The following is a 25935-nucleotide window of genomic DNA, read 5'->3' as shown; positions in this document are numbered from 1 at the left end:
TATTCCAAGGGCTCAAATTGTCTCCGGCTGCACTTTGGACACCCCTTCCCTAGATGATCCTTCTCTCCAGCTCCACCTGCACATTTTCTATAGCTGTTGTTATCTGGGGACTGAGAAAACCATAGATTAAGGTTAATTTTGTGAGTAGCAAACCATTTCGTGTTGATTTGGCCAGAACAAGCTTTTGATTCATTACAATGTTAAGCGGCTCAGAGACCACTAGACCCAGACCACAAGATCTTGATTTAAAATCTACCGGTCTTTTCAGGAGTCCCAGACAGCTTGAACTCACCCAAAGAATCTATGGAAGAGAAACAGGCCCACAGCATGACAGATCCTCCACCATACTTGACCGTGGGCATACCTTTCATTTGATTTGATTTAAAAGCCACCTTGTATGCTCGTACACCTGATTTGCCAAAAAAAGATCAATCGTCACTCCTTAGACCAAGACAGACTGTTCAACTTCAAATCTCAGTGCAGTTTGTAAACTCTACATAGCTCCATTATAGAACAGGCTCTGATGATTGTCATGGAGGTTTGGTGAAGCCCTCATCCAGCTTAGTGGTAATTTATTATTTGAACCCCAGGGAAGAAGTTCCTTGAAAGTCTGATCCACTTGAAAAGCTAAAGTGTTAATCATAAAAAGGTGCTTCGGTTACATTTTATGTTAAAGGGTTGATGCAGGTAACACTGATTGTGCCAAAGAGGATTCTGTTAAACACTCTCCCTTCTTTTTGTTCCTCTTGACTAAATATACTCAAATTAAAGTAAAATCAGGCCATCACACGAAAACACAAAGTTTAAGGTTTCTCTTTGTTTTTTGTACATACATCTTTGCCAACAAATTTGTCCTTGTTTATATCTTTGCATTATATCTGGAGCCAACTCCTTGACTTTACCTGTGTAAGATCTTTTAAGTCTCTGTGTAATTTACTGTATTATTGTCGAGATTAATATTGATTACCAAAGAGATTTGAGCAGGAAGCTGTCAGACTCTGCTCTTTTCTTGTATAACTCTCAGCAGGCCAGCACTAGAAATAAACACATATTTTGTAAATTAAATGTATACTTATATCTGAGGAAATCATGCCGTGTGATCTATACATTCCGCTGGATAATCCATCCAATCCAATCTGTTAGTTTAAACTGTTTATTTGTGTTTTTTGTTCTGAGAGAGTCCACCTTTGACGGCTGCTATTAGCAATAACAAACCAAGACGAAGAGGGAAGCTGGATCGAGACTGCATCCGTCTCGGGACCGGAGAGGCACCCAGCGGTAGCCTGGAGGTGATGGGGCAGCATGAAGAGGAAGTTACATTATACAGACTGACGGGATCATTTCCATTTAAAAAAAAAATAATAATAAAAAACTTCCGCAGAGAGAAGCCCTCGGCCGTGCTGACACTGTGAATGTCAGAGCACAATGATGGACCACAGTGTCATCTGATATAATCTCTCCACCGCCGCCCTCTCACACCCACTTAACGTCCGCCGTTCTGCCCTGTAGCTCACCTTTCTTTAAGCTGGTGAAGGGCAGCGTGTACTGGCCCACAAACTCGCTCCTGAAGAGGGAGGTCTGGTCGCGCACGCAGAAGCGGACGAGGCAGAGCTCGGGGACGCTGATGCTAAAGTTCATGTCAGCGTCCCAGTGAGGACTCAGAGCTGCAGCAGGAAAAAAATCACCATTATTAGAGTTACGAAGGGTTCAGTGAGTGGTAATGCATTTTAGAACACTGGCAAGTTAGGGAGCAGAAACAAGAATGGCAGTGTCAAAGATTTCCCCTAACATCAGAAATAGGAACAACGTCTATCAGATTCTACCCAGTGGTGTATTCCTTTAATCGGCAAATATATGCTAACAAATAAAGGAGGGATTAATACTGCATGATTTCACAAAATGCAAAGTTTTTTTTTGTTTCTTTGTTGTTGTTTTTTTTTGGGGGGGGGGGGGAAATCATGTGTATTTTCATTCACTGAAGTCATAAGAGGCAAATAATCAAGCAGATGAGCTAGCATTAATAAATTATTTGGCGGACAAGTGACTTTTGACAGAGATCCTTACGAACTCAAGCTGCATTTGGGTTTTGAGGAGCTCAGCCTTGTGGCTCACAGCCTGGTTTTGGATCCAGTATCACCCAAACGATGATGGATAACGGCATGGATGGCCGAGTTAAAGCAAAACAAAAGTGTCAAACCTGTCTTGTTTCTGTGCATATTCGCCCCATTCTGCTTGGACAACCTTATATAATTATGTGATTTGCCAATAACCACTTTACTGAATGCAGCCTTTCTTACTTTAGCTTAAACCAATTCTGTCTGCTGAGCAATCCGATTGTTTTTACTTACTTTTTCATTCTGTAATGGACTGGTAGAAGATAAACCGTTCTGCAGGTATATATCTGGCAGGGCTAGCTGGTTGAGTTGGCTTTATCATACATCTGCCTCTAATACAGCAGTTCTGCAGGGAACATCGTCGGGATTTGAACGCAACGACCAGCTCTTATGTTTTTAAATTTTTTCCGGCTTGGTTTTACGTGCGAAGTTAACTGAAGGTTCATGATCATCAAAGCGAATAGATTAAACAGTTCTTTAACACCCCGGTTTTATTGTGTGTGTGGGGGGAAGGGTGCAATAAAGGTGAGTGAAGAAGCTAAAACTGAATTATTTTCTCTGGAACCATCCAGCAAATAACAATAGCACCGATTACGGCTTTAACTTAAATGGCTGAACAGGTTGTCAACAATTGCAAACAGAATTACTCTTACTAAAGAGGAATGTGGTAATGTTTTAACCTTTTTTTTTTTTTACCAAAATTATACATGAGCCAAATGAATTTGAGTCTGATTTTATGGTTAGAATAATAAAAAAAAATGTGCTCTGATAAACTGATGATATTTAGTTCATGTTGGAGCTTGTGAACTTAGTCCAGGATGTTTAGCTGAACTGTGAACATCAATTAAATCATTCCAATCTGGCTAAACTTATCCCCGTAAGGGTCCAGCGACCTGTGGAGGGCCCAGAAGTACACGGGTTTGCTTTCCAAACGTCACCGTTTGTATATAAATTAATCCTCAACACCACTGAGTCAAAACGGCCACCGGTGCTTCTTCTCTTGATTGACACCTATTTAATCCGTGTTTGCGTTTTACTGCCGTAAACACCAAGAAAGGAGAACTCCACTCAGCTGATTTACGGCACGTCTCCTTAAGCAGGAAGCTTGTTTGCGAAGGAAGGAGGATTTTTGTCATCTAGATTCAATCAAATGGCTCTCACAGAAAAGTCCGGCTGGTATTTTTAGCTGAATGCACTGCTTTGAACAAGCAGCGCCGTCGTGAGCATTTCGCATTAACAGCCAATTCCTACTGTATTTTAATTCTTCCTTTTCGGCTGAGATGACAAATCGGACCAAATTGAGCAGAGGCAGTCGTGCTGACCTTTCCTTACAATCACTTTGCTTTGCGGTACTCACAATTGTTTTTGACAGTCTGAGTGTTTTTACAGCGGGAGTCAGACGGAATCCCATGAATCTCCACTCTGACAAACGGGTCCAGAGCTTTTCCAGACTTGGGGAGCGGAAGGTTCGATCCGCTGATCACCTGTGAACAAAGAGTTGAGAGTCGGCTCAGGCTCTCTATGGTTTTAACAGACAGTAACATTGGAGATAGTCAGCAGCGACATTAGAACAGATTAAATCGGATTGTAATTACCCACAATCTGGCAAATAACAAAGCAAACTTATCTTGTCACACACAGCCTTCCCTTTTGCTGGCTCTGATCAAAGACAAACCTGCTTGTACTTATCAGAATAAGCATCACTTGGCACTCATAGAGCCTTAAAGTGTCCAGCCTCCAATCACAGTCGTTTATCATCCAAAGTCACGCTACATAGAGTTTTAAAAAAACTCCACATTTTCCCACTCACAGCAATACCTTCATGTTGGTGTTTAAGTCTCAGACTGGACATGACTCAAAGCTTCCTTACAGAGAAACTTCATCACACATATAAGAGGCTAATCTTAATGGAAGCGTTGAACTCCAGCTTTATTAGAATACTTTCGATACTCAATGCTCCTACTGGCTCTGAAGTGACCAAAAATTTCAATGACAGAAGAAATGCATGCCTGCATTGTCTGTTATGCTTTAATTTCACGATTTTCTAAAATTATTTTATTCTAATTGAACTTTTTATCTTACCAGGTAGCACTGATTAAGAAGTACTGAATGTATATACTGTGTAAAGTACTTTTAATTTTCAGGATGCAAACATCTCTGTATTAAAAATCTAGTTATTAGGTTTAGAGAGCAATTACTTTGTCAGATAAGGGCAGGTTGGTTTGAATAGCTTTTTTTTTATCAGAATGGATGAAAACATTGTCTTTTGTATTTAACCAGATTATCTTTGATTATATGTACTGTTTGAATAAATATTACAGAAGAAATCTATAATGTTGGGAAAAAAAGCTTTTCCTAATACTGTAAGTGCAAGGAAATAAAGTAAAAGTAAATAAAACCCTACCACCCCAACCGAATAAACCAGACCCAAACTACACCCATACACCAAAAACCATAAATGGCTCCTACATGATATGTTATGTGACGCACTCACAGGAAACAGCTCTAAGCATAAAGTCGCCGCTGTGAAGCAGAAGTTGAAAGGGAATTTAATCAACATTTGGAGATGTCAACTACCCTGAGTAGTTGCAAAAACTCACATTTCCTCTAATAGTTCCCCAGAGTAAAAAAATAAATAAATAAAAATCTAAGCCAACCTACCAACATCATGTCAAACATGTGAAACTTTTTTATTTAGGACGTCTTGAGGGATAATTTTAAGACAAGACTCCAGGCCTGAAATAAAAATTCAGAGTCCATGTGCCGCTTCTTTCAACCTTGGCCATCAGGCTTCCTTTAAGGTAGTACTAACACCCCCCCCCCCCCAAGACACTTACAGTAATGAAATACAATGATTTATTAATTGGACTGTGGGTCTGATTACATTAGATTTCCTGTGTTTCCTCTTCCTCTGTAACTTCTGAGGGAGATAATCTCATTAAACAGACACTCTCAGGAAGTTTTACATCATTGTTACCTCACAGACTTGCAACAGGGCAGCATTGATCTGGAAGCAAGGAGGGAAGTAAGTTGCTCTGTTTAAAAAAAAAAAAAAAAACCTAGACGGTGAGGTACAGACATACACATACGTGTACAGAGTGCTCGCCCACAGACAGCACCGTAACACTATACCTTAATCCATAAATCCACCATGGGGGGGATTATTGAGCATTCGGTGCTCCATATCTGTACCTTGAGCAGCAGCTGTGTGGGTTTGAGGCGGTGCTGGCTGGAGCTCGGATCAAAGCTCCTCTCTCTGGACATGAGCACCTCTGGCTTCAGGACGTAGCCGCAGCCGCCGTTGTCTTGGAAACGGCCGTCGTTAAGGTCCATAGGCAGGCCCAGAGATTGGAAATTAAGAGCCACTGCAAGACACCGTGGGACAGTCTGAGAACGATGGGAGAGGAGACCAACAAAGCAACAGGAGGGGGAGAGGGAGAGGGAGGGGGAGGGAAAGTGAAGAAGAGAGGAAACTGCGTGTGCCCAAAGCCTGTTTAGAAAAGGAGGCCAGCTTAAGAGGATCTCTGCATTCCTCCGAGTTTCTAAAGCTCATTTTCGCTCCACAGAGGAGAGTTAAATTATAGAAGAACTTGAAATGTATCTGCAGCAAAGATTGCATCAGGGAGACAGTCGGCGTCTGTGTGAGGGGGGGGGGAGTTCTTTTCTACAAATCATAAGAAGCATGTCCGCTGCATATGCACTGCCTGGAGCAGCTTGGGGACGCTACTGTCACAAGCTGTGTATTGCACCAGGATTTTATTTATGTAAAAGACTTCAGACATAACGTTGTAGACCGGAAGAGAAATCTACAGTTGCATCCAAAAGAAATTTGAATGTTGTGTGAAAGTGAAATATATTATGCCAGTCATCTCAGAAATGGAAACTCGTAAATTATATAGAATCATCACACATAGAATGATATATTCTAAGCCTTTGTTTCTTGTCATTTTGATGAGTATGGCTTGTAGGAAATGAAGAAAATGTAGTGTCTCAGAAAATGAGGGTACTGTGTAATGAGTTCGTAATTGGAAACCTGTGGTGTCCCACCCTAATCAGCTAGTCAACTAAAAAAAAACTGCAAAGGTTTCCTGAGACTTTTAATGCTCTCTCACGCTGGGCCAGTAGGTGACACAATCATGGGGAAGACTGCTGACTGGTCATTGACATCCTTCACAAGGAGGGTAAGCCACAAAAGCTCATTGGTGAAGAAGCTGGTTGTTCTGATTTCTGTATCCATGCATATTAACAGAGAATTGAGTGGAAGGAAGACGTGGGAACTGCAGCCTTGGGAGGATTGTCAAGCAAAATCCAATTAATAATTTGAGGGAGCTTCACAAGGAGTGGACTGAGGCTGGAGTCAGTGCCTCAAGAGCTTCTACGCACAGACAAATACTGGACATGAGCTACAAGCATCTTACCTGAGCTAAGGAGAAAAGGAAGTGGACTGTTGCTCAATGGTCCAAATGCCAGTCCAAATCAAGGTCCCAGGATCTGGAGGAAGAGTGGTGTTGAAGTTGTCAGAGTCAAGGACGGTTTGGGCTGCAATGCCATCGGGTACTGTTGGTCCACTGGGTTTTTTTGGAGTCCACAGTCAATGCAGCCATTTACTAAGACATTCTAGAGCAATTCATGCTTCCCTCTGGAGACAAGCTGTATAGAGATACTGGTTTTATTTTCCAGCAGGACTTGGGACCTGTACACACTGCCAAAGGTACCAAAGTGACCATGGTGTTGCTGCTCTTGATTGGCCAGCAAACTCCCCTGACCTGAACCCCATAGGAAATCTCTGGACTGTTGTCAAGAGGAAGATGAGAGAGACACCAGACCCAACAAGGCACATGGCCTAATGGCTTATCAAAGCAATCTGGGCTTCCATTACACCTACACAGCGCCACAGTCTGAACGCCTATACGCCGCGGCGCATTGTTGCAGTATTTCATGCAAGCGGAGCCCCAACCAAGTATTGAGTGGATAGAAATGGACAAACTTTTCAAAAGCCTGACATTTATGCTTAAAGCATCCTTTTTCAATTGGTCTAATACCCTATTCTAATTTTCTGAGATGCTGAACTCGGGGTTTTCTTTACCTGTAAAGAGTTACAAGAAACAAAAGCTTGGAACATTTTACTCTGTGTTTTGAATCTGTAGTGCTCTTTTGCTCCAATTGTAGCTGCAAGTCTTTTAAATGGTAAATGGACTGAACTTACATAGCACTTTTCTGGTCATGCTGATGACCCAAAGCGCTGTACACTATAGCCACATTCACCCAATCGCTCTCACTAATGCGCACACATTCATACACCAAGACACAGCTCGGTTGGCAACTTGGGGTTAAGTGCCTTGCCCAGTGGCACATCACCATGTGGCAAGGGGAAGCTGAACTCAAACCCACAACCTTCTGATTGAAAGACAACTACTCAACCCATCAAGCCACAGTCGCCCATTTAACACATTCTGCTCCAATTGTAGCTATAAGCCTTTTGGTACAACTCTACCAGTTTAGCATATCTAGAGATTGAATTCTTTTTTCATTCAATAAGATTGAATGAAAAGTACCTGTGAACAGCAAATTTAAAATTTTGCCACAGTTTTACATGTGTTCTAGACTTTCTAACACATGCTTAGATCGCAGGTATTCCATAGTAACTTTGGCTGTATGTTCTGGGTCATTGTCCTGCATTTAGAATAAAGCTGCAGTAGGGAGGTTTGATAAAACCGTGGACTCGGTCTAAAAATTTAAACAAGCACACCATACAGGTCCGTCCCTCCTCCCTCCACAGCAGGGGTGTGAGCAACGGATACATAAGAGTGACTGACGCTGTTAAAAACCAATCAGTGTCTGCAGGAATGTCTGACTCTGATTGGTTGTTTCTGACCGGGTGTGGTGTATTTCTGCAAATGGCAGTAGGACCACTGGGAGGAGCCAAAGGAGTTTTTTCCCCACAAATTATGTGTCTTATATTTTACTGTCACAAGGTAGTGACAAAAAAAGTTTTAACAAAAAAATATATACTTATACAAAAGTTACCTACTGTAGCTTTAACTTCTGCTGAGGTTTTCAATCATATGAAACCTGTTGAGTTGCCCAGACTGCGCTGTATTTAGCTCAGTCTATAAACTCTAATTAGCATCCATGCACCTTTCATGGGGATAAAACCTTTCCAAAGGACCGTGCTGCCACCAGAATGTTTATTTGCATATAGAGCTGGGTTGTCCAACTCCACTCCTTGAGGGCCCATGTCCTGCATGTTTTAGATGTGTCCCTGCATCCAATATAAAAGACTGATTAACCTCCTCAGTATGTCCTCAAGGTCTGCAGAGGCCCACTAATTAAGCACTCATTAAGTTCAGTTGTATTAAATCAGGGAAAACATCTAAAACATTCAGGAGATGGGCTCTTGGTGACTGACTCTGGGCACCAACGATACAGGCTGAAAAGTTACATTTTGGTGTCATTTTAACAGACCACCAACTTCCACATGTCTCCTGTGTTCCCTACAAAGCTCATGGAATGGAAAATGTCACTTCTTTTTCTCAATAATGTTTTTTTTTTCATGCCCACTCTTCCCTAACATGACAGACATGTGGAGTGGCTGAGTAAGAGCAAATTCTCCCCTGTGGCTCTCTGCCATGCTCTTTCCATTCTCTAACTCCTCTCCTCACCTTTGTCCCTGAACCTGTGGTCTTTGGTCTTCGGGATGCTGTCTGTTCGCTTTATGCTCGGTAACAAACATCTCGGTCCTTCGCAGAACAGCTGAATTTACGACTGAGATTCAATCACACACACTGGCACACCGAGGTTCGGAGGCGATCTGCCAAGATGTTTGTCTGAATTAACAACTTTCTCCCCCGATGCCGTGCGAAGCTCTGCTAATGTAACGGTGATTGATCTGTCTGAGCCGCTGCTTTGTTTGTCTGTCTCAGAGAGCTGCAGCTGCTGAGCTGCCCCCCACCCCCCCACCCCCCAACAGCACGTACCCCGTCTGCTCAGCGGGGCTCCCTTTCAGAGACGCCAGCAATCTGACGGAGTGACGGGGACGGATGGGTAAAGACAGACGGAGTGACAGGAGCGCAGGGCCCACAAGACGCAGTCATTGAGCGATTCAGGAACACGCGCTGAATAGCTGCACAACCGAATGCAATATTTTCACCGAAAGCGTCATTTCACCGGGAGAAGTTTGCTGCCGTGGATGTAGTCAAACTCATTTCAGGCCGTTGGGTTGAAGAGGTGTTAAAGGAAAAAATGATGGAGCTCTGACAAAGGCACAGCTGCTGCATAAAGGGAATGGAGAAACACATTTACACGGGTGCAAATCAGCCCAGAGAAGGTGTGAAAGGAGCCAGGAGAGGAGGAAAACGCCGACAATGGGTTCCGGCTGTGACCCCAAATGAACGGCAGACAACTCGACCCCTTTGAAGGGTAACAACTTGACTTCTGGACTGGTAGTTCTCTGGTTCTCAGATTGTGATGAATTTACAGGATTGTCCAGTTAATGTCGAAGCCTTTTTGATTCCCTGTGACGCTGCAGACCCAATAATCTTTCTGTGTAATTTTTATTTAACGTAGCGACAAGGACGTTTGCGTTTGTGGGCGTCGGATAAAACTCCACGGTCTCGGGACAGGACTGCATCACCGTTTGCCCGGCGATTGAGTGACTTTACACGTTTCCGCTTGATTAAACGCGTAGCGTAGAAACGCCTCTGGCTCACCGATCTGCGCGCCGGCGTTCCAGAACTCCTGAGGGCTGTAGTTGGTGGAGGACGTTCTCGAGCCTGCTGGGTAAATTCTGCTTAGGAACCTCTGGTTGTGCTGAACAAAATCTGGAGCTGAAAGAGAGGACGCAGGGCCCGGTAAGGGAGAAATGTTAACGCGCACACGGAAAGCGGCCACGTAAAGTCGTCGATCAGAACATTCACAGTTACAGATTTCCCCACAAGTCCTTCCTTGTGAGATTCCAGCTTTTTGATTTGACACCTTCATGGTGGACGCCATCACGCGTTAATCAAGGGAAGTAATGAGGTTCCTCCGCAGGGACATGGTCAATCTTTGATGAGCTGCTAATGCATTTTTCAGTCTGGTATGAGACTTGGGTTTGCTACTTATTCTTGTTGCATGAATTAAAAAGGCACTCGGTTGAGTTTGCTTTTTTTTTTTTTTTTCCTTCAAGGCTTTGATGGCGCTGCAAGATATCTGCAGCTTCAACACATAGTTGTGTGCGAAAATGTAAAATAACTCCTCATTTCTTAACATTTTGCTCCCATGGAGTCAGACTTTCCTGTAATCTCTTGAATTAATCTTGATATATAGATTCCCTAGCCCTTCTGAACATCTAAAAAAAAACCTATTTTGTTCTCATACATTTGTTTCTTTTTTAAAGATTTTCTGTCCAGCCGTGGTACCTGGCCATGGCAGCATATTGCTCAATGTTTTGATAAGGAAACTGCGCTTCAAAGAAAGTTAATTTCCACTTAAAAACCCTTGAAAAAGAAAGCAATATCACATATTTCTGTCCCTAAAGGTGCCACCCTACATAAAGTCTGGTTTCTCTTTTCAGGGAGTTTCTGATCTTAACAATATTGGATTCCTCAGCACGATAAAACACTCGCCGCTATAGGAAGATCAGTTGTTTTTTTTCTGTGTACCTGAGGCCTTTATCAGCTTGCGAGCCTTCTTTTCTGCAATGGATGTATTCTCATAGCTGTTCTGACTGTCCTGGGAGTGGCTGAAGCTGATGAACTTGACAGACCTTGTGTATATTACCAGATCCGATAAAGCCTGGGCCACCTTCACCTTCTTCTTCTAGTCATTGTGGTTCAGTAAGAGAAGATTAAACTTCAAAGAGCACCAGTTCTGTTGCTACACAAACATGCCGCAGATTAAAATCTCTTTTAATCTGACTGTGAGAGAGAAAAAAAAAAAAAAACCTGACTTACTTTCTTCTTTGACCCTGCTTTTCTGGAAGACCAGAACTTTGCTTTGGTTTGAGGACCCTCGTCCTCCTCCTCATCTTCCTCCACCTCCTCCTCCTCATCGTCACCGTCCTCACCCTCGTCTGCACTCTCCTCTCCCTCTGCTCTGTCCTCTGCCTTAAGTTGTGACTTTAGCTTTTTGTTCTTGATCAGGATCTTATACTTCAAGTCCTAATAGTCCCACACAAAGGGCATGACATTACAACTAAAAGCATGCACACAAGCCTTAATATCTGTAAACTATCAAACATTTGCATCAGTGTAACAATGAAGTATTATTTTTTGCACCAATCCCAATGATTTATTGCTGAGATCATTTCAGGTCATATTCACATCAGGTGCATATACAGTTTGGGGTTACAGAGACAAAAGCTCCCTTTAATCATACATTCTTACTTCTGCTGTCTACAATTTGTTCTGTTGACTACAAAGTTGTTTGTGCCCTGAATCGTGGTTTTCTGTCATAAATCAACGGTTACATTAATTCAGTTAAATTTGTTAAATTTCCTGTTATACGGGATGTTTCAGGGAGAACTTAGGACAAATATGGACAAATTTATCAGTGCAAGCAAACTTAGTCTGTAAATTAAATATAAGTATATATTATAGTATATTTGAGCCTTCTAAATGTAAATGATAAAGTGATGTTAAAACATCTTTATAAAAGAAACTTTAGTGTTTCCAGCATTCATTATGGATATAGATGACTTCTCGTCTTTTAATAGCTTCCATCGCTTGGTTAACAATTTTAACAGTTGCACAATAATGAATGCAACAAATGGGACGGTCAAGAGATCTAAAGGCAGTTAAAACATTTATCTTTCATACAGTATTATATCAACTAAGCCCAGCTTTAAACTTGACAGAGACTGCCCCCCTGTCACTAAGAAGTATAAAAATGGACAGAGGTGGTGCATTATTATGGTGGCAGCATATCTAGATCCTGCAGACTGTGGGAAGGAGCCTATATGGCATATCCATGATGTGGATGCGGATAGGTTTCTATAAGAATGAGACCGGAGATTTGTGACATCCCCTCTGAAGCATTAAGTAAATTTGCCTTAACTCCCTGTGCAACTAATTTGGCAGTAAGCTTTGGGTCAGTGTCCAGGTGGAAGATCCGTTTCCTGGCCAAACTCTAATTTCTTGGCTGATAAAATGTTAAAATGTTCCTTCATTATATTTGTTTTCTCACGATGCCATGTATTTCGTGAAGCAGACCCGTACCTCTTTCAAACAACACCCAAACAGCTTTATCGTTGGGATGGTGTTGTCAGGTTGGCGAGGTACTTTTAAATAGAAAAAAGCTCATTACTATCACACGCTTCAGTTTAAAACGTCCAGCTTCATAAGACCACAGGACGGCTCCTTTTGTCTCTGCGCGCATTTGCACATGGTGATCTGGTCGTTTGATCTTGTTTTCAGAGTAATGGCGTCTTCCTCTCTGAGTGGTCTTTGCTCTGGGAGGTCTTTCCAGGGATCTGATTTATTTTCCTTTTTCCCATTATGTCACACTAAGAAACGGAGCCTTATGTGACTTTGTCTTAAAATACAGCCACAGGTGTGCCCCCTATCAAATCAGATGCGTCTGTCGTATTCCGGCATTTGGCAAAATGCAAATAATTTAGGCAATTACTAAGTCTAATTAAATGTTTAAGGATGCAGGGGTACTGGATACAGAGACAGTGGAAACAGGAGGGCAGTCTTAATCGAGTGTAAGGGTGGGCTTAGTAATGATGGTTTCAAAGTAAACAAGACACAAAGAAGGTCCCTGAAAGGTAAATGTCGGAGTGCAGGGTTAATGTGATGGATTTGTATCAACATCTGCCTTTGTCAAGTTCTGAGGGAGGTGCCTACGGAGGTGGTTTAACAAATGTCTAATTTTCAGCTTTTTTTTTTTCTTCTTTTTCTTTCCCATGATAGCTGCCAGCAATTTACATAAGTAGCCATGCTGCCGCAACAGATCCCTCAGCTCTTGATCAAACACATCCACTTTTCTGTGAGTCTTACATTTGGGCTCGGGAGGTCTCCGGTGGTTGGATGATCCAAAGGGCTTTTCAACAGCTTGTCCCCCAGGATGGAGATAAGGTAGTGGGCCATGACCTCCTGCTGCTCCTGGCAGCAGTGGTTTTCCAGAGACAGAATTACCGGGTAGGCCGACACCTGTCAGGAAGTAATCCCACCAAGTGAGGGGGGATGAAAAGCCTCCGCTTTTGACAAATAACATCAAGCCGATTGCAACCGACCGCTCTCTTGGCGGGGGTCTAAAGATTTAACAACGCCCGGAACGGCGCATCAAAGACAGTTTGCAGCCAAAGTGTGTCTGTCAGAGAGGTTGCTAATTGGACCAATGGCATCTCAGAAGGGATTCACCGCGCTCAGGAAAGCACAAGTTAGAAGCTTTTAGCACTGTTTAAACCAGGGCTTTGAACCGGTTCAAGGAACGAAAACGAAAACCGGGAACTTTTTGTATTTTACAGGGAACAGAAAAGAAACCGGAAGCGTTATTGTTTTTTATGTTCTGGAACTGGAACACTTATTTAAAAATAATGGTAACCGGTTAATATCGGTTTTATTTCGTTCCTCAAGGTTTTCGTTGCCTAATTAACTAAAAAAAAAAAAAGTTATTATTTTCCTGCGCACGTTACCATGACGGCTGAGGTTCACTTCCTGTGTGACATCATCACATCACACATTCGCTGACTGAATGGAGAGAGAGCGGTGTCTCCACTAGAGCTACACATTTTAAATAAGAGGTAAATTACGATCCATCGTTAAGTAAAACGCTCTTTCCAAACACAATATCAATAGCTATATTTGTCAAACGAAAGGAACGAAATTAACCGTTCCGGGAACAGTATTTTTTTGTTCTAACCGGTTCTGGAACGTCAATTTATTGGTGGAACTCATAACCGGAAACGTTATAATTCCGTTTCTGTTCGGAACGAACCGATTGGGGAAAAAAAATCGGTTCAAAGCCCTGGTTTAAACACAATTAAAAAAAAAAGTGTGAGCCGTTACCTCAAAGGCGTGTTGAGCCACAGTTGCGACGACATCTTTGAAAAGTATCTTGGTGGTGAGGGTGTAGCCGTGGTAAACTACAGGCTCCATATCTGGACCGTCCCAGCAGTCGATCTCCAGACAGCGGCAGCCCTTCCTCAGAGCGCTGCCTCACACACACACACACACACACACACACACACACACACACACACACACACACACACACACACACACACTGAGCTTATGACGATCACAAACTTGACTGTTTTCTTCCCGTACACGCTCTCTCGCTCATCTATTTCTGTGTTTGACGACACCATAGATGTGTACAACTCCTGCCCAATATATTTAAAGTCTTACGGAGAACCAGCTTCCCTGCTTGAGCTGGATAATAATGATGTCACTTTAAATTGTTGTGGATTTGATATATTTTCTGGTGCCCCGGTGCAGAGTTATCTCTATTTCTCCAGACACTCTCCAGAGAAAACTGCTTCTGCTTCTCTGCCAGTTTATTGCTTACACTTATATCATCAACACAGGCACGTTCCTGAGCTCGTAGAAAAAGCTGCAGCCCACTGCAAGTTAGGATACACATTTCTTTTTCGACCCTGGTGTCCATTTAATAGAAATACTATGGGGGGAAAAACAGGAGAGAGGTACGTTTTCAAATGTGCCCTAAAAAAATTTTAGACTAGAACTTTAGAGTAGACTGGTTTTGCACGTTCAATACAAGATGCATGATGATGAAGGTAAACTATATCACCGTGGGTGGTACTATAGGGATTCTTGGGTTAGTTGTATCGATTTACATTTTTTTATTCATCACTCCTGATTTGTTTTATCAGCCCTGCAGGGATTAGCTCCCGTGATGATGACCCTAATGTTCTTTGTTTCTGCGAGTTTCCTCTTACAGGAACACATGTCTGCCTTCTAGTTGTTATTTTGTGGCTTATCCTGATGTGAGCTGTCGCTTTGCTACACGTTCTCTATTAATTGCCTTTTATTCAAGCCTTTGTTGTCTCCAGCTTCATAGTTTGTTGCATTTAGGCTCTCGCGGTCAATAGAGTATTGATTTTACAAGAGCCTTGTGAAGTATTCATACCACCTGATCGTTTTCCCATTTTTCTTTCATGTTGTATCCATAAACTTTGGTGCAATTTTATTGGGACTTTATCCGTCAGACCAACACAAAGTTTATCGTATTTGGGACGTGGAGGGGGGAAGGATAGATGGCTTTCAAGTTTTTTTTGTTATTTTTTTTCCAATTAAAAATCTGAAAGGTGTGCTATGCATAAATAATCAGCCACCTTTTGCTACAGTTACAGACGCAGTATGCTTTGTTTTTATCTGGTCCATTCCACTGAAGGTCTGACTGTGTGTTTAGGGTTGGTGCTCTAGCGGAAGGTGAAGCTCCAGTCCCCAGTCTCAAGTCTTTTGCAGTCTAACATGTTTTCTCGCAGGATTGTTCCGTAATTGGCTGGATCCATCTTCCCATCAATACTGACCATCGTCCCTGTCCACGCAGTATAATGCTGCCACCACAACGTTTCACCCTGGAGATTGTGTGAACAAATCTTCTTTTTTTTTTTTTATCTCACCTGACCAGAGCACCTTCTTGACACGGACTGAACTCAAAAGCGTGATACTGGTGGGTAGACCATCCACCTTACCCCTCACCCATATTGTGCTGGGACATTTTAGTCACTCCTGTAACGCAAAGAACACCTGTTCTTATTTCTTAATCGCGCCGTTTTTCCACCAAGGCTCTTTGACAAATTTCTGAGGCCTTTAAAGAACAGCTGTACTTACACTGAAATCAAACTTTATTTCAGCCTACTCTATTTACTGATCAAGTTACTGAATTTTATGTAGGGGAATCAAATTAAAGGGGCTTGAATGCAAAGCATGTCTGATTTTTGGATTTTTTTTTGTAATAAAAGGTGAACATACGGAGCCCTAGAGGGGTCATCGCAAAATGTTTTGCATTTTGAGAGAATGTGCGCTCGTTTTACTAAATTGTGCACTCTTTTACTAAATTGTGCACTCTTTTACTAAATCGTACGCTCGTTTTACTAAATCGTGTGCACAATTTACTATATTGTGCTCTCGTTTTACTATCGTGTGAGCTCATTTTACTAAATTGAGCTCTCATTTTAAGCATAGTAAAACGAGGGCACAATTTATTAAACGAGTGCACTATTTACTCAAACGAGAGCACAATTTAGTGAACACGGTTATAGAAGATTGTGTGCACGATCTACTTAAACGTAGCCACAATATGTAAAACGTGCACTCAATATTGTCTTGACACATGTAAACATGAGCACGTTATAGTATATTCGACATCTCGATCTACCAAAACGCACCCACAAATAATTAAAACGTGTGCTCAAATAAGTTTTATTAATTCGAGGACTGAATTAAAAGAAAACGTGCTCACGTTTTATTAATTCGAGGGCTCAATTAAAGGAAACGTGCTCACAAATTATCACGACCTGAAAAAAAAATATCACTTAAAGTGAGCTCTCCCGGGCTCCGTATGAACACCATGTTTTATATAAATTTTTCCTTCACTTCAGTTAATTTACAGTACAACGCTGTTTTGATCTGCTGCATAAAATCTAAAAAAAATAAACTTATTATGTCTTCAGTGGTTATTAATAATTTGGCGTGTCAATGCAACTGAAAGCTGAGTGACGATAAGTGAATCTTCGTTTTCGGACCAGCTCAGTGTCTAATCAACAGCCTGTCACAGCTGTAGTTTCTGTTTTTTCTCTTAGATAAAACTCTAGTTATCAAGCCAGACCGGAGCTCGAAGGCTGCCGGGTTCCATTGGTTAGTTTTCTAAACGAGTGCCGGGGGAGGGGGCATTCGGTCCATTGGCCGGATCCATAAATACCGAACTCTTGCTGCTGTCAGCTGCTTTGTCATCGCTCTCATTGTGCCACAGATGTATCCACAGCAGATTTCCTGTCTGCCTCAGCACAGGAGTAGGTCAGTGAGATGAGAAGGACAGTGTTCAGTCTCCAGATATCAAGTGTGCAGCTCTGCAGGGAACAGGATCGCCTTACACGATAAGTCCTGTACATTTCAGTACTTCTAATGTGCCGCTGCTCCAGGGACTTTGTGTTTTTCGATTCAAATCAACCGCGTAACAAAATGATCAACGCGTCTCCCTCACATCATTTTAAAACCAAGTGTGAAGAATTTTAAAAACAAAGGCAGAAAAAAAACACAACTAACAGCTGCACTGTAGACACTCCCTACCTAACATACGCGTCCAGGTGGCTCTTTCCAACCAGCTGATCGCCTGTCAGGTAGGTGTTGTGAGAAGAGGAGATGAAGTAGCTGGTGAGAGGCTGCTCCATGTCTTGGTACACCGATGTGTGAGTCTGGTCGAAGAGGCAGCAGTCTTTGGACTCCATGTATCTGAGGAAGCCCTCGAACGTCATGGAGCGGCTCTCTATGGCTGAAAAAGGGAGGAAGCAGCAGGCTGAACACGGCGAGGTAAGGAAATAAAGAAGAGTTACAGCGGCCAACCCAAGCAGAAAAAACGTTGACCACGTAAGGGTGGTTCCTGTTAAGTAGTTTTCTAATGAGAGTTTTTTGTGTGTGTGTGTGTGTGTGGGGAAAAACAAATAAAAATAGTTGTTTCCTTTTAGAGCTGTATTTTTTTTTTTTTTTAAGAATACTGGTGTCATGATATTTGGGTGTTTGTTGAATCTCACCTTGTGGATTTAGTTAAGGGTTGCTGTTGGTTTCTTTTTGTATCATGTTATTATAATGCATTTTATTTGAAAGCACATTTCAGAGCACCTAAGGCAGGCGTGTCCAAAGTGCGGCCCGGGGGCCATTTGTGGCCCCTGGACTGATTTCTTTGTGGCCCCCCTGACTGCATTTGGTCAACTGGAAAGATTTGGCTGATGGAGATGGAAACATTGCATTTCTATTAGGCTAAAATGAATGCAGACAGGTTAAGATCTTAGAACTGAAAACATTTGGTACAACACAATATATTCATGTTTTAATAACCACACTTTTTACATTCTATTTAATTTCATAGTAATTACGGCCACATCTGTCTGACGACTTTGACTCAGATGCAGATTTTTGTGCATTTAAATCTTTTTTTTCATCAAATCATTTATTAGAATTAGCTAAATACAACAAGTGTTTTAAAATAAATATCGTCCCAAATACTGTTCTCATATTGCGAGACCAAAAATAATTACGTTTTTTTTTTTTTTTTTCAGTCGAGTCTAACATAATTAGCAAACTGGGTGACCATCTTTTAATAAAGCAAATGTGAAAAACCAGTTTTTAACTTTTGGGATCTACAGTGATTTAACATCCTTTTCCTTCAGAAAATCTGAATAATTAGTTTAATTGAAATCATCATATTTTGTAAAGCAGGTAAAAGAATCACAACATCACTTTTGGGTTATTTTTTTTATCGTTATCCATTTTTGGCCCTCGAGTACTTTTGACTTCAGAATTTCGGCCTACGTGCCAAAAAGTTTGGACATGTATATGAATGCAACAATATATCAACAATAAATCATGATTAAAAAAACAACACACGTTAAAAGGTCTTGATGAACAGGCATTTACAGTGCGTAGGCAGTCTTGAACAGGAGAGTTAAGGAGCTTCGACTGGAAATTAGAAACTTTTTTTTCTACAATACTTTTTGTTGAAATAATAATTGACAACAATTTTTAATATAATTGTCTGTTAGATTTCTTCCCTTGTATCCTCCCTGTCTCCATTGGGCCTCTCCTTGACACCTCCATTGCTTTCACCTGTCACCTGTAACCACTTTCACCTGCCCTCCTGCTGTTTCTCTCTGCTCTTCATCTCTATATAAGCTGCCCGGTCATTCTCTCACTTTGTTGGACCCTCTGCTATTTAACCTCTGTTTGGGTCCCTGTTTTTGTTATTTCTGTAATTTTGGACACGGTCAGCTGGATGACAGAGGCGTGAAGAAAACATGGAAGGTGGATCATCTCAGACGTTGCATGAAGAGTTTAACAGCAGCGTTTGCAACAAGAGCAGCTTGTTAGATGGGCTGTGGTGTTTCATCACCGTGGTGCATCAGCGTGATGGTGAGGAAATTACATTACTCCATAAAATTGCTGCTGATGTCGGAGCTTTGGTCACTTTATGTTCTGTAGGTGCTCTGTGCCAATATAGATAACAATTATCCGTCCCTCGCTTCACTTTAACCTTCACGAAATCACTTGTGTTGGTTTTGCATGTGCATAAAAACTTGCTCTGTGTCTAGGGATAAAATGCACATATATATTGGAGTATTTGTTGACAATTCTTTTTGCATCTGAAACTGCTGAAGCAAGTCAGAATCAAATACAGTCAACAGTCTAATACTTTCTTCTCTTCCCTAAATGTCCACAGGTTTTCTGCAGGATTTAGGTCTGGGAACTGAGATGGCCATAGAGGGTGGTGTGGTGAATCACTTTTTGTGTTGATTTAGTAAACACGTTTTGTTTCCTTATTCTGCTGAACAATCATATAACGACCCATTTTCAGTTTTCTGGTGGAGCGCACCAGATTTCTACCTAAAATTTCCTGGTATTTTTTACAAGAGATTATGGTACCATGAACTCTGAGAAGGTCCCTCGAACCACTAGAGGAGAAACGGGGTGACAGCATCACAGATCAGCCATCACATTTAATAGTGGATGTTTATTTTATTTATTGTTTGATAGAAGGCAAGAAATGTTGTTTTTTTAGCATTACTCCCATACATCCAGGTATTGTATAGACAATATTTAATGGTTGATAAGGACATTTGGGAACCCCAGCAAAAAGTAATTTGCAGCTGTAAGCTTTGTAAGATTATTATTTATTTTTTAAATCTTATTCCTGTTCTGCTCATTGCAGTTAAGTCACACTCAGTATTTGACAATGTCGTGTCCAGTTGTGAGACTGGATCAGAGCTCCTCCACAATCATTTTTTTTAACCATTGTGAGGCAGCAAGTAGACATGTTCTCCTCTCACTCACCTGCCTCGTCAATCTCATATCTGTCAATCAGACTCTCGACCGTTTCTTTGGTTGCTGCTTGCTCCATTTGATCTTTGTGGAGAAACCTCAGCAGGGCACTTGCAGATAACGTGGGGAGGTCGTCTGCGTGGATTTGAAACAGACCCATGATCTCCGCTCTTCTGGATTGTGGGACCTTGCTTCTCTTAATCATTCCCTGCACATGGTAAAAATAAGGATTCAATTCCCCTTAATGTTAATTCAAAGACATACAAACTCACCTCCAAAAATTAAATAAAAAAATAAATTTAACTTGGGCTCATTGGAGAGTTGCATTTTTGCATCTTTTTTGTTGACCTTATTTGGTATTATAATTGCCTGAAACTGAATTTTGGTTTTTGCTTGGTGTAACTGTTAAAATGTCACCCTTTGTGTAATGAATCTAAATAATACATGAGTTTCACTTGTTGAAGCAAATTACTGAAATAAATTGACTTTCCTAATTTGTTTGAGGTGCAGCATTTTTAGATATTTGTGAGGCCCGTCTTTCAACAAAAGGCTACCTTTTTTTTTTCACCCTAAAAAAAGCATTCAGGAAACGGTGAACAGAGGTGTCAGCCATGAGACGTGTCTCGGTGTTTACCTGCACGCATCTTCAGAATACTTATTTCTCAAGCTCAACATGAAAGGGAATAAAAGAAGACTGGATTTTTGCCTCGGTGGATGACATCTTCGGAGGGACAAACTCTGCCTCTCCTCTCTGTGACAATCCTCTCAAGTGAGGAGACACTAAAGTCTGTGACTTTTGCTGGCTTATTTTTTTTTCTTTATTTTTTTAGGTGTGTCACTTTCCCTCCATATCTTTATTTATTTTTTATCTGTGGTTCTGCGGCCCTTCAAAGTGCACACATAATCCTGTACGGTAGTGCTGTTGGCTGGGTGCGTCCCAGCGGTCCAGTCTCTCATCCCGGCTCATCTGCCTCCATAGTGTGAGCAGCACAACAAAGACGGCTCTACTCCCATCTTTCATTAACCTTTCACGCTATTGCAGTAACTTTAACTTATTGGTGAGATGATTAACTGTCCGAGAACAGCCATCAGACTTAAGGTGTAGCTGTAATATGCATGCATATCACAGTGGCTTTCATCGTAACAGAGATTTTTGTCACCTAGCTTGCGTGCAACTTGGAATTTGATTTATTTCCTTAAGATATTGAAAGAAAGCATGAAGATAACAGCCTACCTCGGATAAAGATGGTCGCTGAGCCGCTGCTGGGAAGATATGTAGAAATATTTATAAGAATATGCTCTAACTGAGCGTGTGAAAATGATCTCTGAAGTTTTCCTGCACTCTTTCTGTAGGTACACAAAGTTGTTGCCATGGTGACAGAACATTTCAGTTCTGAAGGCAGGATGTTAGGAGGGAGGGGTGAAAATGCAACAGCTCTTTTTAAGTTGTTGCAAAAGAGGATTGTCTTCCTCAAATTACTGTATGTTACAGGTAGGTTTAATAAACAAAAGGAGTCTCTGTTTTCAGGTTTCTCAGACAGCTTAGTTTCATCAAAATCAATCTTCGGTTGTTGGGGGATTATGGAAAATCAATGCAACAGATCTAAGATGCCGCTGTTTTGAAACAGCTATAGCTGAGAACCAGCTTCTAACCATCTTTAAAAGCATCTGAGTTAAAGCAAAACTGTTGAAGAAAATCTATTTACTATTTGTAAACGGTATCTGTTCTCTGAGGAAAAAAAGAGAAATAAAAAGAGACCAATTGAATGTTAGAGCACCCCAGAAAAGTTGAGCTTATATGTAAAGTAAATCTAAATTAACCCAACTCTGTCAGAGGTCTGGCTGGTCTGCAAAGCAAATGTCAAAGGTTTAGACTTAGTTGTCATTCAACTGCACATTCACAAGGAACATTTGGGCAAAATTGTATTGCAAAGCTCTGAGTGAAAACAAGAGAAGTAAAGTATGTGCAATAAAACAGAAACAGTTAAACATTTTGTGACATTTGCCAGGAATGTAACAGCAAATAAAAAAAACTTTTTAAAAGCTCAACATGTCCTTTGACCATGATGCCTTATACTTAATTGAAAAGAGGCATTAATAGCTCCTTTATTAAAGGAGTTCAATGCCACTGCTGCCTATCACTCTAAAAATTTAACTGATATAGTTGGACATCGATTATTGTCTGAAATGTTTTCAGGTCGCCGTTTGCACAGTTTGACAGTTTGACAGTTCACAATATATTTCTGATTAAAAAACTCCTAATTGGATTCCTAGAAAGGGAAACTTTAAGCCACATCTGACCAGAAACATCGTTTCCTGCTCTGCAGTTGGCACATGTATGGGTAAGACTGCCATGTCAAGGTCTTTAGAAAAAAGCTTGGAACTTTTTTTTTTTTTGTCATTTCTTGTATACTGAAAATTTGCTTAGTACAAAAAGTAGGACGTTTGTGTTTTTCTTTTTACTGTGTGTTAATTTTTGCCTGTTCGTTTCCTCCTTGAATCTGGGACCTCAAGGTTCAGTCTTCTAGGACCTGTTTCCTGCAACGTTTAGATGTATTTGTACCCAAAGAATCCTGCATCAAATAATTAGGCACTTAGTAGGACTCTGTAGAACTCTGCTGCATGCTGAAGAAGGAATTCAGTCATTTGATCCAGGTTTGTTGGACCAGGATTGCATCTGAAAGTTGCATGACACTGGTCCCAAATGCCTGAGCTTTATGACTCCTAATGGAGCCAGAGGTTTAGGAACAAATGGATTCATGAGTTAGAACCGCAGCGTTGAGTTTAAGGGTTAAAAAATAAAAAACTTGTCAAATCTGCACTAAACCCAAACAGCTTTTGATGGAGGCAATGTGATGATGCAGAGAAGCAACCCAATTATTGGAAACACCAAGGCTTGTCATCATTGGAGGCAATCTCAATGCGAAGAGATGATGAGAAGGGATTTTGCAACCAGTGGGAATCCTGTCCCTTAACTCTTAGGGACTAAACTTTGGGAAATTGTATTATGTGATGGGATAGATCAACACAAATTTTAGGACTACCTTCCATTGGAGTTATACTGCAGATTTATTAGGGTGTGTCTCCACCACCTTTACACAGATTAAACTACTACTGCAACTACTTTTTGCATGATGGCTCAAACTCCAAATGGATGTCTTACTACAGATTCTCATGTGTGTGTAATATATAAGTCTGAAATGTGATTTGACCTTTCCAACACATGACGATGTTTGACCAAAACCATCCTAACACAGCTCTGTATGTTTAGAGTTGTTGTCCTGCTGTTGGTAAACCTTCACCTCAGTCTCAAGTCTTTTTACAACCCATAACAGCTTTCCTTGTGTTGAGCTCCTTCCATCTTCCCATCATCCTCGACCAGCTTCCCTGTCGCTGCTGAAGAAAAAAGCATTTTCATTGAAAACCAGCCATGCACCATTCCAGCATTTCAGTTACCAAGACTCTAACAAATAACAAAGGTAATGTATAATGCTGACATCGTCAGGCTTTAACGTACACTTGTTTAGCTTGCCTCTTGTTTTAAATACTACACATCTGCACAGAGTGAATACAGCAAAGTTAAAATTATATATTTTATTCCTGTGGAAAGTGTAACTGAGATACACTAATTCTGTGGCTCCTTGTGTTCTGTTTCTGCATATGAGCTACTATAAATGCCTTCTCGCTTCCAATTTTCTACAATGGCACAGTAAATCAAAGCGCCGGCATCTCCCGCATTTCGCTACAGGCTGCACTCGGCGGTTGTTTGAATACATCACGCTGTCGATATTCTATGGAGACCCACCACTCAGTGCGAGCAGCGTTCATTTCATGCAATAAAGTCCAGATTCTTTGCGTTGCCAAGAACACTGAGGATCAAAGTGTTGACGCTTCATAAAGAAACGATCCGTGCGTACCCATGAAAAGGGCAGAGCACATCCACTGGCACTCTGTCCCTGATTGTGTGAATTATCATTTTGATGTACCACAGTGGCCATTGCAAAGTTGTTTCTGTCTGCACCGGCCTTTAATTTATTTATTTTTTTTGGCCTTGGGCCTGTCAGAACAATCGGGAGTACTGGTCTGATGTGATAATTCCTTGGCTCTGAGCATGATGCCCTCTGTATGGCCCCATGTCGCTGCATCACCATCCCTCTTTTTCCGTAGCAGGTTAGCTGGCCTGATATTAAGCCTGAGCGTGCAAATGTGCAGGAAACTGTCCTAGTTTTGTTTTGGTCCTTGTGCACAACTGTACATATTGATGTTTTGAAGACCAAGATCAGCTAGACATATTGAGGAGTATGAGTGTGGGAATTTTGTTCCTTGTGGACCTAAGGTGTAGCACCACTGTGCTGTACGCCATGGTGAAAACGGAGCACTTTGCTTAATATATCATTGGACAGTTTTATCCTGTGGGTCTTGTTTATCGTTGTAGCGAGGTATAGTCAAAACACCTAAGACATTTTTTAGATGAAAAGATCTGCAATCCAACCGGTTGTTTAAAAGATGCATGATATGCCATGCATTCCCATTCCATCTGGTTCACTTACTGAACCACTGAGTTCTGGAGGAATCAGAATCGGCTTCATTAGCCACGTTTCTACACACAAACAAACAAGGAATTTTCACTTAACTCTCAATGAGGACATTTTAAAGATATATGGGAAATAAAACAATAGAAGTTTTTTTATTTGCATATACAGTGTTTTTGCAAAAGAGAAAGATACAATTGAATTAGTGCAAATATGCACGGTATCGATCTGGGAACTGACTGTGAACTATTCCTTTCGCTTCCCTTTTTCTGACCCTAGACCTGTGCAAGTCCTGAATGGAGAGAAGTTCTGCCCTGATGATCCTCTCTGCAGCCCCGATCATTCAATATTTCAAATAATGTGTCAGACTAAATCTTTTGTCACAATATTTCCTATCTTACCAGATTTGCTGACACATCAAAAAACATGTTCTGATGGAGACGAAACATAACAAGCATATGTTGTGAAACACTAAGTTTCACAATGCCATGTACAATTCATGGTGTGGTCCTGGGTTGTGTGATTATTAGTTATTTATTGCCATAACCTAATGATCCCTTGAATATCCCGTGATAAAGGTTTAATGGATCGCACATATTTTATGTGGCCCAAATGGATTAAATTGTCATTAGTTCAATCAAAGAGAAAATAGATCAAGCTACCTTGCTATTGGAGCTACTTCAAGAGTTTGTCATGTTGAGGTAAGGGAATCGTCAGTAATGCAGACAGAGCATCTGCGTGACACAGTATGAGTTTAAGTAACATGACTGTCGGGTCAGCTATGCAACATTTGAATAGAATGCCATGAATTCTGTAACAAAGGTGTTTTTGTGTGCTATATGGCATCTCTAAGCTGTTGCACACATGTCCTGTAATTTCTGTCTACATAATCCATGGCAGTGTGGTTTAGCTAGAGTTCATATAACATATGCTACACTAGGAGATTGATTGCTGGCCATGTTGAAGCGGTATTTACGCAAAGCAACCTCGCATGCCATTGATACGCAATTGTGGGGTGAGAAGTATAACAAAGGCAAGTATGTAGCAACTCTAAACAATCACAATTTGGTTTTTCAGTTTAGTCAAATCTCCCTCAATGCAATTCCATGACAGGAAACAAAGGGAGAAAGAGGGAATAGGTAGTGAGTTTATCCATTTTTCTCTAACATTTTAAAAAGTGCAGATGATTGTTCTCCTTGCACCGCATCTTGTTTAGAACTGTGAAATTCAACCTCCTGAAAACAATTGTTGGGGTTGTTTTTCAGACGAAAGGTGTGAGGCACGCAAACCTGTTTTTGTAAATGTAAA

The 25935-nt window shown here is 41.2% G+C and overlaps 1 protein-coding gene across 3 annotated transcripts; it reads right to left on the bottom strand.

Moving 5' to 3' along the window:
* Positions 1-698: 698 nt before the first annotated feature.
* Positions 699-21443, bottom strand: LOC105938607 (1-phosphatidylinositol 4,5-bisphosphate phosphodiesterase zeta-1). Of its 3 annotated transcripts, none has more exons than XM_012880421.3 (12): positions 21330-21443; positions 20108-20303; positions 17354-17555; positions 14105-14249; positions 13094-13246; positions 11048-11254; positions 10757-10913; positions 9824-9940; positions 5307-5479; positions 3472-3598; positions 1515-1664; positions 699-1283 (listed from the first exon to the last, which is right to left on the bottom strand). In XM_012880421.3, the coding sequence occupies exons 2-12, from the start codon at positions 20298-20300 to the stop codon at positions 1201-1203; spliced, it is 1707 nt and encodes a 568-aa protein (XP_012735875.2). In that variant the 5' UTR covers positions 20301-20303; positions 21330-21443; the 3' UTR covers positions 699-1200. The 3 variants fall into 3 exon arrangements, with proteins under 3 accessions (XP_012735875.2, XP_021163177.2, XP_036003939.1); XM_021307502.2 differs by having other exon boundaries at positions 20108-20230; XM_036148046.1 differs by lacking the exon at positions 21330-21443 and having other exon boundaries at positions 20112-20211.
* Positions 21444-25935: the final 4492 nt, after the last annotated feature.

Source organism: Fundulus heteroclitus, chromosome 2, assembly GCF_011125445.2.
Source record: "Fundulus heteroclitus isolate FHET01 chromosome 2, MU-UCD_Fhet_4.1, whole genome shotgun sequence".
In the NCBI taxonomy this organism is placed as follows: Eukaryota; Metazoa; Chordata; class Actinopteri; order Cyprinodontiformes; family Fundulidae; genus Fundulus; species Fundulus heteroclitus.
This window is presented reverse-complemented; position numbering and strand designations above follow the sequence as displayed.